The sequence below is a fragment of the Culicoides brevitarsis genome, chromosome 2, assembly GCF_036172545.1.
Source record: "Culicoides brevitarsis isolate CSIRO-B50_1 chromosome 2, AGI_CSIRO_Cbre_v1, whole genome shotgun sequence".
Taxonomy (NCBI): domain Eukaryota; kingdom Metazoa; phylum Arthropoda; class Insecta; order Diptera; family Ceratopogonidae; genus Culicoides; species Culicoides brevitarsis.
The window spans coordinates 32,744,785-32,760,412 of NC_087086.1; the positions used below are offsets into that span (position 1 = coordinate 32,744,785).

The following is a 15,628-nucleotide window of genomic DNA, read 5'->3' on the forward strand; positions in this document are numbered from 1 at the left end:
AAATATTTTGACTGCACTTTGGAGTTTTTCTGGAGCAAAAGTGAAGCGAGTGAGAAAGGTTACTGCAGTTAAACGCATGTGATTCACACGTGCACTTAATTGCAGTTAATTTCAATCAACTCGGATCAAATTAAATGGGATTAACTGAACCATGAACTTTACATTTTTTTTTCTTTCTTTGCTAAAAATAGCACGAGTAATTAATTTTTTTTATTATCAATTTATGAACTCCAATTTTTTTTTCATTATTTTGGGTGATTAGCAACAATTTTTTTTTAATCACAAGAGTTGGCATGTGCTTTTCACGCATTTTTAGTGCAAAAACGAGCCAAAATTTAATCTCAATATGGTCAATAACTAGACTACGTGACATGAAGAGACGGTCAAAGTACATCGAAAAAAAATCTAATTTGGTCGGAAATTTAGCAAAGTTTATCTAATCTTGCGTCTAAATTTATTCGCAAGCCGTGTGCCACGCGCCGGAAATTAGTTGCTAGACAATCCGTTGTTATCCCAGGTCAAGAGAGAGAAGGCTTTATCGTCTAATTAATTGTCTAAACAATTGTTTTATAATTAATGGTTATCGCTGTCTAGATTTTTATTGTCCCTAATCTTTCGTCTGTTGACTTTTTTTCGTTGTTTATTTTTAGAGTTTTGTTTCTTACCAGAATTATCGCGAATGTTGCGTCATGCAAAAAAAAGTATTTTAACAGAATTTTCGACTACATTTTAAATTTTTTCTCGAAAATTTTAATGATTTAAAGTTCATTTTCGAAAATTCGAACAAGTTCAAGATTAATTTTCGAAAATTTGAATAACTTCAAGATTAATTTTCGAAAATTTGAGTAACTTCAAGATTATTTTCGAAAATTTTAGTAGCTTTAAATTCTTTTTCGAAAATTTAAACAATTTCAAGATTAATTTTCGAAAATTTGAGCATCATCAAAATTTATTTTCGAAAATTTTAATAATTTCGAAGATTTTTTTCGAAACAACTTTGAGATTCAATTTCGAAATTTTAAGGGTCCGGAAATAATTTTCGCAAACCTGAATAGCTTTTAAATTTTTTTTTGAAATTTTAGTAAATTTTTAATTATTTTTCGAAAATTTGACAACCTCAAGATTCATTTTTGAATATTTGAGCAAAAATTTGAAGTTTAAAATTAATTTTTGAATATTTGAGCAACTTTCAAATTCATTTTCGAAAATATCTAAATTCTTTTTCAAAAATTTGAACAGATTCGAAATTCTTTTTCGAAAATTTGAACATATTCGAAATTCTTTTTCGAAAATTTGTGCAACTTCAAGATTGATTTTCGAAGATTTAAATAATTTTAAGAATCATTTTCGAAAATTTAAACAACTTTTAGATTCAATTTCGAAAATTTAAGAGTTCGAAAATAATTTTCGAAAATCTTAATAACTAAATTTTTTTCGTAATTTTAATCTAATTCGAAAATATTTTTTTTTTTAATTACGAAAAATTTTAATAAAATAACAAACAAAATTATTTCATGCTCCAAATCCGAAACGCCTCAAAATTGAATTTTGTACCCCAGACTACTGAATTTTGCAACCGAGTTCAATCTTGTCTAGTCTAGTCCAGTAGCGCGCTGTCTGGCGGCGATAACGATAGTTTTGTAACATCTGGATGCGCTACAAGTGAAGCGAATATGGACCTTTAAACCCTACTTTATCGCCTGTGTGCTTTTGCATTGAACGAGAGGGAGCGATAGGCGCATACCATGCATCGAAAGCATGAATTTTTTTTCGGGTCTTTTTACTATATGCTTTCTATCTCTATCAATACAAATCAATTCCATATGATGAGTCTCACTAACACATTGACAAAATATGACACCGGCGACTGCAATGATGAGTGTCAGAATTTGTATTTGACGGAAATTTTCATAGAAAAAAGATTTATTTTTAATTTCAAAATTTCCGATAACCTCCGGATTATGCGAAAGGAAATTTCACGAAAAAAAAAAGATTTTGTTCTCTCTACCTGTCCATCAAATCAAAACACTACAGACACTCACATACCATATGATTCTGATAAGACAGACGAGCATACCAATACATCGAAGGGTCGCACATCTACAACGAAACTCGACACTCGGTCCGTATTAATAAAAAGTAAATATGCATTCGCTTTCAGTAATCACTCATAATTCAACCACAACTCGAATCACACACGCCAGAGAAGAAAAAAAATAATATTTTAAAATTATTTTCTGGAGTTGAAGAAATTTTTCACCAAAGTACAAGAGTCGAAATTAAAAAAAAAACTAAAAATGACTCAAACAAAATTAAACTTCAATTGACAAAAACCTGAAAAAAAAAAAAAAAATCAAAAACAAATTTCCGGACCTGAATAAATTAAAATAAATTTTGTGCATTATTAGCAAAAAATACAATTTTTTTAAAGTGTATGTAAATTTAAAGAAAAAAACTAAAAAAAAAACAAACAAAAACATGCCAAAAAAATAACGTTGCAATTTCGTCCATTTTTAATATAAAAAAAATAAAAGTGTGGTGTACTAATTAAATTATAAAAAAAAAGTTCAAGAATTTTTTTTTGTTCGTCACTCGTTCGTTGTTGTTGTTGTTGTTGTTTTAAAACAATAAAAAAAACCGGTGTGATAAAAAAAAAGACACTGAGCCGTACTAAAAATTAATCTAGAAGATTAGTGATATTTGTTGTTAATTTTTTGTTTTAAATAATTGTAAAAAAATGATCTTCATCGACAAACAAAGCGCCACTGAAGGCAAAAAATTGTTGGAAAGCCATTTATTAAGTGAGTATTTTTTTTTTTATTTTTTTGTTTTGTTGTTGGTCCGACTCGTGTCTCGTTTATGTAACGAAAACACGATGAGTGACTCCGTGAGTGACTGAGTGCAAATTCTAGAAAAAGATGCGATTTCCGGAAATCTCTTCATAAAAAAAAACATAACAAAGTTCATAAAATGGACAAGGCTGAAGGATGTTTATTTAAAACTTTGAAAGGAACTTCACGTTTTTTCCTCCTGATTAATCAGAAATAAATAAAAACAAGTTGTTGTCAGGCACCAATCTCTCTGTCATAAATAAGACGAAAAAAAGTCATGACCTCCTAATAATTTTTTTTCTTTAATTTTTTTGAGAGATAAAAATAATCTTTTTACAATTTTATTGTTTCTGGATTTTTTTTTTATCATTTTTTGAGTTAATAATAGTTCTTTAAATAAATAAAAAAAAATATAAAAAAAGAAACTTCATGAACCATTAAATTTTTGCCAATTTCTCTTCTTCTATTCTGGTTTTTGCTCGTAAATAATTATTATTGAAAAGTCATTAAAATGCGTGCACAGTGACTTGTTTTCTTCGCAAAGAGCACCAAACGACCAGCATAAAACGTCATTCTCAATCTACTTTTTCTTTGTGTTTAATAAATATTTAACATGAATTAACTACTTTGCTCGCACAACAACTTTGCGTTGCGTAGATGATGAGTAAAGATGAGCGAAAAATAGAATTTCAAAAGAAAAAAAAAGTGAAGTTGTCTGACAAATATGTAGATCGGTGAGTTTTTAGGCCAGTGAACTGAGTTGATGTTTTTTCGGCAAAATGAACAAAAAAAAAATAGAGAAATTGATAAGATTGGAGTTGATGTTTTAGTACAAAGTGATCGTTTAAAGAGCACATGCTGAAGTGTGAAATTGATGAAATTTTTAGTTTAACGGAAATTTTCTTTATATTCAGTAAGACTTTGACAATTTTCGTAAAAATTTGAAAATTTAACTTTTTAATGAAAATTTATGGATTAAAATTTAAATTTTAATTAATTTTCTTTTAATATATTATGACTTTTTATGTCATATTTGAGGCTCTTAATAAAATTTCAATCACTTTTCTTTAATTTTTTTTGACCCTTTATAAATTTTTAAATATTTTTTATCAAATTTTTGGGATCCTTTTTTAAACAAATTTTATGATTTTCTAATTGAGGTCAATTTTTATTCAATTTTTAAGGCCATTAATTTTTATGAATTTTTTTTTTTTTGTTAATGAATTATTTTTAATTTTTTTCTAAAACCATGAAATTAAATAATTTTAATAAATAAATAAATTTTAATAATTAAAATAAATATTTTAATAATAAATAAATAAAAAATAAATAATTAAAATTTAAATAATTAATAAAAAAATAAATTTGTTAAATTAAATTTTAAATTTTTAAAAAAAAAAAAATTAAAAAATATTTTTTAAAAATTTTTTAAATTTTTTATTTTGCATTTAAATAAAAAATAATTAAATATTTGACTTAAAATATTTTAAGTTAATTTTTTAAAATATTAAATTAATTTTTTTTTTTTAAAAAAATAATTTTATGTAAAAATTATTTATTTACCTTATTTTTTTTTAATTATTAATTTAATTTTTACGAGATTTTAAAAAAATTAAATTTTTTTCTTAAAACCTCGAATTATTTTTTTTTTAAACGATTTTAATAAAAATTAAAAACCCAAAAAAAAAATAAATAAATTTCTATAATTTTTCAACTCTTAAATTTAACTTTTAAATTAATTTTAAAAAAAAATCCTTAGCGCCAATTTCGACCTTCACTTAAAAATCACAAAGTTCACATAAAAATTTTTTTAATCTTAATTTGCAAATACTTAACCTTGGCCATCAATTTCTTTCTTTCTCTCAATTTTTTTTGATAGTCTTTATCAGTCACGCTGCAAAAATGATCACATGCGTGTGCCTCATCTTCCGTTATCAGTTCCAATTTTTTATTGATTCATTTCATAAGTAGCTAAAATTTATTTTTTAAAAAGCAAAACAATGATTAAACAAATTTTTTGCTCTACATTTTTTTCTCCTGCTATTTTTATTACTTTTTGACCGAACGCCGTGTGTGTAAAAAATTGATAAAAAGCGAAAGAGGGACCTTGAGTTAGGTCACTTTTTGGAATTGAACTTTGGTTGTTTGTTTTTTTAAAATCGGAGAAAGAGAGTTTCCGGTGGACTTTTAATCTGGAAAGTTTTTATTAATCATTTTTTTTTTTGCTTTATTTGCAGATGTACGAAATGGCAAAAAAGTGTCAGTGGGCCTTATCATACAGCTGGCATGCAAAGTTGTGCAACAGAAGATAAGACACACAATTTTGTTCTTTTCTGTCATGGCGGGCAGATGTATGTGTGGCATTTTGTCGTGGATCGTCCTGTTTATTGGCAGTATGTTCTTTGCAACAAAGGTGAGTTTTTGCATTTTTTCCAATTTTTTTTCAGAAAAAAATTATTTTTAATTTTTTTGAAATTTTTAGATAGTTTACTCCACAAAACATAGTTGTAAGAAATCGCCCGTTCCTGTACCTGAGTGTCTGCTGGACACAATTCCCGAGCAACAAGTGCACAGATGTCGCCACCAAACGGCTCTCGTGCGTCCCGTGCCAAAGCCAACTCCGATCTCGCACGACGCCTTTTACGATTGCGTCGAAGAATCCCTTCCATCGGCGAAAAAAGAGCTCAAATCGCTGGAACATTGTCTGCCGCCCGTTCCAACGCCCATCCTCAAAAAACCCGAAACAGTCGAACCAAAGCCCGAACCTGTCGTTTTGCGACGTCGCGAAACCGTGCCATCGATGCCCGCCACACAAAAACCCGCTCCTCTCGAAAGGCGTCTCAGCAACGTTGAACGCTTCCTCAAAGAATCTTCGCCCGTACCGGAAATGGCGCCACGCGAAAACAGCCGCTTCCTCCTCGGCATCGTCTATTCCAGCTGTGCCCTTGTTGCTGTGCAATTTTACGTACTCATGGCGGCACTCCTTAGCAGCAACATTCCCTTCGGTCTCATGTTCCTCGTGGTGTGTTTGAGCATCATTGTCGCACTTATCACGCAAATTTGCTTCTACCGCAAACTGGATGACAAAGTGAAGGTGACACGAGTTTCGCGGAAACGACGACGCGAAAGTACGAGCGAAACGGAAAGCGAAAGCAGCACGACGACAAAGGAATTCATTCGGGAATGCGAAAGACGCGGAAAACCCGTGGCACCTGTCAAACCCTTCCTGCGAATTCCCTCGACGAAGGAGTTGTTCAGCGGAATTGAAGGACTCAAAAATACAGCTTCGGATTTACTGAAGAAGAAGAAACTATAGATTAGATTTATCTTATAAAAAAAAATTAAAAATACATAATTTAGTGATAAAAAAAATTGATCATAGCAAAAAAATGATCAATGATGATGTTTCGACGAATTAAAAATTTTTTACGACTCCAAATTAAAAAGGAGTGAAATTTCATCATTGAACACTTTTTTTTAATAACTACTAAAATAAACTAGCTTTAACCGAAATTTGGAACAATTTCGTTGTAAATTGCTAGATTTTCAATAAATTAATTGTAAGTTTAAAACTATTGCAAAAAAAAATTAAAAGACTTAGAGAATTAAGAGACTCCTGTATGTTTAAAAGAAAAAAATATTTTTTGTACAAAAAAATCTAAATATTTATGTTCAATATATTTTTGTAATATTTACATGAAAAAATGGATAAAAATATTATTTAAAATAAAAAAAATAAAATAAAATAATAATTTTTAATTAATTATTATTTTTTTTAGGTTTTATGATTTTCTATCATAAATATTAATTTTATTTAATAAATTTTTTTTTAATTAAAAATTTTGTTTTATTTTTATTATTCGCTCATCATCTTTTTTGAATTATTAATAATTTAGCAGTCCTTCAAATTTCAGGTTTTCTGATTTTTTTAATTTTAATAATTTTTTTACAAGGATATTTTTTATCGCTTTTATAAATTTTTTTATAAAAATTTGCATTGGGGTTAAAATTTTAAATTATGAATAAGGAAGGAAATTTTAATTGTGTATTGGGCAAAAAATTCAAAATGTGCCTTAGGATATAAATTTCAAATGTGTAATAAATTTTTAAAAAAATAATTTTTCAGGCAAAAATAAAAATAAAGTTTATAATAATAAATTTAAAATATACATTGGGGCAAAATTTTAAAAGATATACAGAGAAAAAAATTCAAAATGTTTATTGGACTAAAAATAAAAAAAAAAATTATCTTGGGTTACATTATAAAATTTTATAATTTTAAAAGTGCATTGGGATAAATTTATCAGGAAATTTTAATTGTGTATTGGACAAAAAATTCAAAATGTGTCTTAGAATAAAAATTTCAAATGTGTAATAAATTTAATTAAAATTTAATTTTTCAGCCAAAAATAAGAATTAAATATAATTCACAATAAAAATTTAAAATATGCATTGGGGTAAAAATTTTTAAAAAAAGTACAGAGACAAAATTTAAAAGGTTTTTTTGGATAAGAAACAAAAAAAATTATCTCGGGTAAAAAATTTGAAATTTTAAAGAAGGCAAAAATAGAAACAAATTCCAATAAAAAATTTGAAATGTGCACTGGGATAAATTTATCACATGGTTTAAAAATAAAATTTAAAAATAACTTTGAAAATTGATCACATTGAATATTTACACAAGGAAATTACTTCTCAACAACTTAATTATCTCCAATTAGTATTCACGCAAAAGAAAAATCCGATACTCTTCCACGAAAAATTTATTTACTTAACAATTTTTCTTCATTCTCGTTTGTCTTGTCCATCAAAAAATTACGAAAAAATGATACAATTTTTAAAACACACATTTTCAAACAAACGTGAAAAACGTGAATTTTGTGTTTTGATTTGTTTACACACATTAAAAAATCAAAGCATAAACATTTTGAAATTGATTGATTCGAAGAACGAAACAGACACAATGCTCGAAAGAAAAAGTACGCAACGCGCAATTCGGCACGCAATTAATTAAAAAATACATTTTCGGGTTAAGTATAAGTAGTTAGAGTAATAAAATTTCGCTTTGATTGATCTAATTAAGTGGAGAGGTGTTCTATATACGCGCGCCATTCGTTCACTCATTTTCACGGAACTCGAGGAAAATTTCTCTCTCTCTCTTATAAAAATTCTCTCTGATGAAATTTTCGTAAATTGGAAACTGGAAGACCGGTAAATTTACTAAACTGAGACTTTTTGTCAACATTTGTTTGTCCATTTCCTTTGCCAAGCACTTTCTCATGTCTTTTATTTCGCACACCGCAAATATTTGTACAAAGGCAACAGGCAAAAAAAAAAGTACAAGAGCAAATAGGCAAGAAGACGAAGAAAAAAAGGAAGATATTCAAATAAAGAGCAACAATTTGTGGAAGATGTCGTCGCTTGTCGTGATGAATGGAAGCAGTTTGTACTTTTTTTTTTGCCATGCTAATGTTTAATGTTGAAAAAGTTTATCTTGAGTCGTTCAAAGGTATGTAAGAGAACGTGAGATGGTCATAAAAGGAGGATTTGAATAAAGAATGAAAGTAGTAGACGTTTGATGATGATTAGATTGTCTGAAGTTTGTCTACCAGATGTTGTTTCGTGAGTAGAAATAAAATCTGATAAAATGTTCTTTACAACGTTCGGTTGACATATAAATTGCATCCATATACGAAATGTCTTCTTATCTTGGAGAAATTTGCGACTTACAAGATAGTAAAGGTAAAAAATGACCCAGTTTTGATTTTTTTTTTTCATTGAAAATTTTTTAAAGATTTTTGGAGACAATTAACAAAAATGAACAAAATTTTCTTTTTTGATAATGAACTGAATAGAAATTTAGAGATAAGGCAAGACTTGATACTGAAATTCGAGACACTCTAATCACTCCAAAAAATGAATTAACTCATCTCGAAATGAATCTGAGAGCAGCATAGGAGATAACAAAAAACTTTCAATAGAAGTGCAAGTCCATACGAGAATGTAAACTTTTTTTTTACGAGTAAAACTAAGATAACGCGAGACGTTTCTTGTCAGTATTCCTATAGCATTATCTCTCACAAGACATCATTTCTTGATTAAAAACTCTTCAATTTACAGAAAAAAATGGAATTGCAAGAAAAACGAGAAAACTTTACACTGGAATGGCGTAATTTGTCTTATATCCCGAAGAAACGAGTCGATCTCGAAATTGGAAAAGGACTGAAAAGCTTAAACGTCTTCCGAAGAGCGCTTCTGAAAGATGTTCTCGTGTTAGATAATGGTAAATATTTGCTCGAGATGAATGACGAAAAATTTCACATTTTTGTTTTTTCTTTTTTAAGTGAACGGAAGAATCGAAAGCGGTAGTTTAGTTGCTGTGATTGGAAGCAGCGGTTGCGGAAAGACGTCGTTGTTGGCGGCAATTGCGCAGCGCATTCAGCACGACGTCACGGGAGACATTTTCATCAATCAGCAACTCGTGGATCAGCAGGAAATGCGTTCAATGTCTGGATATGTGCCACAAAGTGATATTTCGATACCAACAATTACGCCATTCGAACATTTGTATTTCATGGTGAGACTTTTGATTTGAAAAAAGTGGGTCGGAAATTATCAAGGTTTGTTTTTCAGTTGCAATTCAAAAATTGTGGCAACTTGACAAGTGACGAAAAGAAGCAAAAAATTCACGAGATCCTGAGGTCATTAAGTTTGGCTAAAACTGAAACAACTCCCATTAAAAGTTTGTCGGGCGGAGAGAAGAGAAAATTATTGCTGGCTACTTCGTTGATTTTTGATCCTTTGATACTATTTTGTGACGAAATCACAACCGGCTTGGATAGTTTTCAAGCGTCGAGTGTTACACAAAGTTTGAGATCTCTCGTTGGCTTGGATGAAAATGAAAATCGTTCACAAGCAAGAGCTGTCATTTGTTCAGTGCATCAACCAAGTTCGAGTTTGTTTCATTTGTTTTCACATTTGATCCTCATGTCGAATGGAAAGATCGTCTTTCAAGGCAGAATTGAAGAAGCAGTTGAAGTATTTGAGAAAGCTGGCATGGCATGTCCAAAAATGTATAATCCAGCAGAATTTTACGTGAAAATGGTATCGCAAGATAGAAATGCCTTAAAGTTGGAACGCGTTTCAAATGTCAGTGATGAAAAGTTGAACGAAAGTACAAATGACATTCGTTGTCAATTCCTTAACTCAAATTTGATTTCAAGCAGCAACGGGCGGTAAGTTTTTTTTTTATATGCAAAGGTCACCAATTCGGGATCGATCTTTAAAATCAAAGGTTTAAATCTTACCATTTTTTCATTCAGGGTAAATTGGTTCAAACAACTCTTCCTTCTGATGCTGCGTTCAATACTTTCTGGTTCACGGAATTATAAAACTTACCTCATCCAATCTTTGCTGTATCTGGTAAGCAAATTTTCGCAGTATTCAACTTTCAAATCTGTATTTTACTTACCTTTTCAGTCAACTCCTTTCGTCATCGGCATCTTATACAGCAACGTATCTCCCAATTCACAAGCTTCAATTCAGGACATCAATGGTGCCTTTTTCAACCTCATCACAGAAATGATCTTCACTTATGCCTATTACGTAGTTTTCTTGATTCCTGAACAGTATTCCCTCCTCAGACGTGAAACTGGCGAGGAACTTTACACATTTTCGGCTTATTATGTGTCGAAAACTTTGATACTGATACCCAAAGTTGTCATTGAAACATTTATCTTCATGGCGATCGTTTGTTTTTTAACGCCTTTCAACATCGATCTACTCACCTTTTGCAAAATTTGTGTGACTCTGATATTAGCAAGCATCACATCAATAGCTTATGGCTTCTCATTGGCTGGGGTCTTTGAATCTGCTCGTTTAACGATTGAGCTTGGACCTCCCGTGGATTTAGTTTTTCTCATTCTTGGAGGAGTTTACATCAATGTTGGTTCAATATCTTATATGAAATACTTTTCAATGTTCTTTTACGCGAACGAAGCCATTTCTTATGAATATTGGAAGAAAATTGATACTATTGGTAAGTTTTTGATTTTTAAAAGAAATTTTAAGGTACTTACGATATTTTTATAGCATGTAATGATATAGCAGAGTACCCTTGTTTGACAAATGGAACACAAGTTTTGGAACATTTAGGATTAGGAAACGATTCTAATACAGTTTTAATTGACTACGTGGGACTTTTGGGACTTGCAACTGTATTACATCTAGTTGGGTTCTTTGGTATAAGAAGGATTATTCGAAAACAAGGATTTTATTAAACATACGTTTCTAATATCAATAACTTACCAAATTTGAAGACTTCTCACAAAATTGCAGCCAAATGTAAACAAAAGTCGTTAATTGAACCGCCCGCATCAAATTTTTATTCTTCAAACAACAACTTAATTCAAATGATGAGTTCCCCCAATCGTAAACGAGAGAGCGAGAGAGAGTTTCACTTCCACGACATTTACCGTGTGTGAGCGGTCTTTCTTTGTTTCCTCACCGTTGTACATGCCACATAGCTAGAGAAATCAAAGAAATCGCAAGAACAACAAATATCAACAGAGTATTTTTGTGCATGCATCGTCGTGTCGTCTCTTGCCATGTGTTGACGACTTCTTCGTACACAGCGCACTCATCAGCTGAGTGATGAAAATAGTTTTCCCATGCTCTCCAATACTCTCGTACAGTTAATAGTAGTGGGAATGGAAATGTCGAGGAATATTCTGAGCAGTATTTTCAGTTGCAGGTCGGTGTTCAGTTTATAAAAATATCTTCGCGTGCAAATACACAAAAGTTGTTAGAGTCTCCCGAAAGAAATAAAAAAAAACACAGAACAACAACAACAACAAAATAACTCTATATATTAATAATATTAGAAAAGAAAAAAAAATTACAAGAAAAATCACATCACACGTATATAGCATCGTCGTCGTCGTTGTTGTTGTGTCTTCTTCTTCTTAGTGTCGTGATTTTTTTGTACTTTTTTGTGTTCCGAAATTGTTAAATTATAAAGAAAAAAGACTTGAGAAGAAAAGTGCTTCAAGTAAATTAAAATAAAACAAAAAGCCGATAAAAAATATTTGTAGAAGAGGAAAAGTGTCGTCGTCATAATAATAATAATAATTTTTACGAAAAAAAAAATTATTTAAGTGTTAGAGGAAAAATTGTATAAAAATAAGTAGAAAATACGTAGAAAATGGCATGCGATTCGAGTAAAATATAACCAACAACACTTTTCGTAGATGTAAAAAATTATTTTAAAGTGAAATAATTATAATTATATTATTTATGAATTCACACATAAATTCTAATAATACAATAAAAATAGAGAAAAATAGGCCTTTAGTTAAGTGAAAAAAAAAAATTACAAAAAAAATTTCCGGAATCTTGTGCAAACTTTCGGTTTCAATTAAAAAAAAAATTACAACAAAAAATAAACAACGAAATGCTTCGTTAGAAATTAATTAATTAAAACGCCTAGTTGTTAAAATAATATTAAAATATATTAAAAGTGCTTTAAAATAGAATAACAAAAAAAAAATAATTAAGTAAATAAAAAAGTGAAACACAATAAATTAAACGATAAAATAGTAAATAAGAAGAAGAAAAAAAATATAATCAAGGCGTCGATAAAATTAATAAAATATTTCCAACACGTCGTTCGTATTTTTCTTTCTTTGTTCTCTCACTTTGTAAAAGTTAAGCGAAGAAAATTACATTGAAAGGAGTAAAGTGTAACATTTGTTGATACAGAAAAAGTTCTGGAATAATTTTAACACGGAGTCAATTTTATCACAAAGTAAGTTAATGTAATTTGTGCAAAAAAAAAGAAAGTGTCTAAAAAAGAAAGATTTTCAGCGCCGAACCAGAAAGTCGCCAATTAAAAAGTTTTAATTGAATAATTGAAAAAATGACCAGTCGTTTCCACATTAATCTCAGTGTTCATAATATATTGAATGATTATTTCCTCAAGCTTGTTTGACATTGAACAACAAACAGATTCACTTATTTACATAATATCCAATAAATAAATATGTTTCGGAATCGATATTGAATTGATACGAATCGAAATATTTATCCGAAATATTATTAACATTTCTTATTGTTGTCTTATAAAAGGCGTTGTCCGATGAATTATGAGCTGATAAATTATTTTAAAGAAGAGTACCGGCAAGAACCTGCTTTTAATCCCGGATACTTTTCCAAAAGTTTTTTTTTGTTCTTGTTTGTGATAACAACATGTATACAAGTATGTATAAGTATAAGTTATGACAGAAGGCTCGACATGTTTTGATAATAATATTCATACTTTTGGCACACCTCAAAAATTCTGTATTCAGAAATAGATCTTCTTTGCGCGGCGGCGGCGGCGATTTCTTTTCACAATTGTAGCTTGATGATGATGGTTGATGTTTTTTTTTTGGTATAATATGCAAAGGTCACCAATTCGAGATCGATCTTTTTTTTAAATGAAATTCTGAATTCAGAATTAGATTGAAGAAAAATTTACTTACTTGTTCTCCTTACTTACTTGCTTATTCAATTTTTTTTTACTTTTTTTTATGAATGATGAAAATTCCATTGAGACTTGTTTTGTGCTATAAAAAAATACTTCTAAAGAAACGGAATTCCCTTTTTACTCCGCAAAAAAAGAACCATAACCAACATCAACATAATGTGCTATTATTATGGCATATTGAATAACTCTATCACTCCTCAAAATAAAAACGAATATTCTGCCATCCGCGAAAAATACGACCGCGATAAAATGTGACAGCAAACAACATTGTTTTCTCCATTCTTTCGCTCTCTCCGTGGCGCGATGTTTGTTATGTTTTCGCCACAACATGACGATATGATGTACGACGCGAGGTTCAATTCCCACATGAGTGACTGACTGAAAAACGTGTTTTTTTTCATTCGCTGCTCGGCGGCGACGGTAGTCAACTGAAATTGGAGAGAACGAAACGCAAAGAGAGCGAATATATGAATAGGGTGCAGCCGTCGTCATCAAAAACCAGCCAGCCTGCATAATTTTATTATTTTTCATTTTTTTCCATCCATTGTCCATGGAAAAGTTGTGTCGAGAGCTATGTCGGTATCGGGCGGCGGTCGGTTCTTCGTTAGAATTTTATTTACGCAATGCATACTAATTATATTTTAATCATTTGTTATTCATTATTATTATTATTACTTGTTTGTTGTTGTTGCTGTTCGCTCACGACTTGAAACTGTTACGTACCTATACATGAAAATCTGAATGAAAATTCTCTTTGTTCCGACGTGCGTACTTTTTTTCCATTTTCTACTTGAATGTTCTGTGACGGATGTGGAAATAAAAGTTATGCCTCATTGTTATGGGAAACTAATCGATGACGGTGGTCGATGCTTCGAAAACCTTCCTTTTCTATTTGTGATGAATCATCAAACACAGCGCGCGGTGTCTAGACAAATTTGTCTCTTAATATGATGGCGTCCCTGTCAATCACATTTTTTTTGTCTAACGAACGAATCTAGTTAAAAGCGCGGCGCGCTGGAAATGTCATTAAGTCAAGACAAAAACACTTACAATTCATGTCTAACGAAAATTACGAAGAAAGACAAATAAATTCACGGACAGTATTTAATGAATGAACGAACTAATTAACATTAACGGGTTCGTTCGATGTTTTGTTTACAAATTTTTTAGGTTTGTTCGATGTGCTGATGTTATTAAGTTGGTTATATGCAAAGGTCACCAATTCGTGATCGATCTTAAAGGACTTTTAGAGCCGTTTTTGGTAAATGCTTGGTTTGAATTAATTGAAATAAGTTTGATTTTTGAAATTTTTTAGGTTCGTTCGATGTGCTGATGTGATGAAGTTGTTTATATGCAAAGGTCACCAATTCGTGATCGATCTTAAAGGACTTTTGAAGCCCTTTTTAGTAAATGCTTGGTTTGAATTAATTGAAATAAGTTGATTCAAAGTTCAATATACTTACCTGAATAGTTTTGAGGTCCAAGTTCTTCATGTTAATCCGCCATTGCTTATTGTGAAATCGCCATTTTTACCTATAATAATAAAATAGAGAGAAAAAGTCAATAAGTTTCACGAAGGTACTTACCAATTGGTAGGAAGAGCGATGAATATAATCATTAAGTATGTACGGTACAATAATGACATAATAATTTAATTGAATTAATGGGGCGGAAAGAAAACTGTTAATCAATTTTATGGACTTTTTGATAATAATTGAACATAAAATATTTGGGGCCATGGGCTAATGTTTATGATAAATTTTTCGAATTTGTTAAAATTTGTTTCGAATTAATTTGCAGTAATTAATCCACATCATTCGTGTCAAGGTCGGTGCATTTTTCGATCATCAATCTGTGAAAATTTTTGAACGAAACGTAAACAAAATTTTTTGACGATTTGTTTACCAATTCGTGTTTTTTAGCACAAAATACAACAACAAAAAAACAAGAATTTACTTTTTTTTAGCATTTTGCTTGAATGCTAAAGTAATTAAATGTAAAGTTATTATCTCCTCTTTACATATTTAAAGGTTTGTTCGACACGCGAACGCAAAGTGTCATATAGAGTGCGGTCAATAAAAGAGACTGATTTACGACAAGAACACCAACAATATGTTATTCTGGCATGCAGTTGCTGTATACGAGACGTGATGATGGAAAAATGGTCGTTCAAGTAACCAAAACATTTTTCCAATCCGCACAGTGTTACTTTGATGAGAATTATGTACTTGACAGATTATTTACAGTCAATTTTTTTATTTAGTCTATTTTT

General features: G+C 30.2%; 2 protein-coding genes across 2 annotated transcripts; both read left to right on the top strand.

Annotated features, from left to right (window-relative positions):
- The first annotated feature begins 2,184 nt into the window (after nucleotides 1-2,184).
- Nucleotides 2,185-6,539, top strand: LOC134831841 (uncharacterized). The gene is made up of 3 exons (XM_063845664.1): nucleotides 2,185-2,801; nucleotides 5,069-5,244; nucleotides 5,314-6,539. The coding sequence occupies exons 1-3, from the start codon at nucleotides 2,738-2,740 to the stop codon at nucleotides 6,145-6,147; spliced, it is 1,074 nt and encodes a 357-aa protein (XP_063701734.1). The 5' UTR covers nucleotides 2,185-2,737; the 3' UTR covers nucleotides 6,148-6,539.
- A 2,366-nt stretch (nucleotides 6,540-8,905) lies between these two features.
- Nucleotides 8,906-12,124, top strand: LOC134830472 (protein brown). The gene is made up of 6 exons (XM_063843972.1): nucleotides 8,906-9,114; nucleotides 9,176-9,408; nucleotides 9,465-10,066; nucleotides 10,154-10,253; nucleotides 10,311-10,869; nucleotides 10,923-12,124. The coding sequence occupies exons 1-6, from the start codon at nucleotides 8,958-8,960 to the stop codon at nucleotides 11,108-11,110; spliced, it is 1,839 nt and encodes a 612-aa protein (XP_063700042.1). The 5' UTR covers nucleotides 8,906-8,957; the 3' UTR covers nucleotides 11,111-12,124.
- The last annotated feature ends 3,504 nt before the right edge of the window (nucleotides 12,125-15,628 follow it).

Coding starts and splice junctions, on each gene's coding strand:
- LOC134831841 (XM_063845664.1), top strand. CDS start 2,738: ATGATCTTCATCGACAAACAAAGCGCCACTGAAGGCAAAAAATTGTTG. Junction 2,802..5,068: donor GTTGGAAAGCCATTTATTAA/GTGAGTATTTTT, acceptor CTTTATTTGCAG/ATGTACGAAATGGCAAAAAA. Junction 5,245..5,313: donor GTATGTTCTTTGCAACAAAG/GTGAGTTTTTGC, acceptor TGAAATTTTTAG/ATAGTTTACTCCACAAAACA.
- LOC134830472 (XM_063843972.1), top strand. CDS start 8,958: ATGGAATTGCAAGAAAAACGAGAAAACTTTACACTGGAATGGCGTAAT. Junction 9,409..9,464: donor TCGAACATTTGTATTTCATG/GTGAGACTTTTG, acceptor TTTGTTTTTCAG/TTGCAATTCAAAAATTGTGG. Junction 10,254..10,310: donor TCCAATCTTTGCTGTATCTG/GTAAGCAAATTT, acceptor TTACCTTTTCAG/TCAACTCCTTTCGTCATCGG.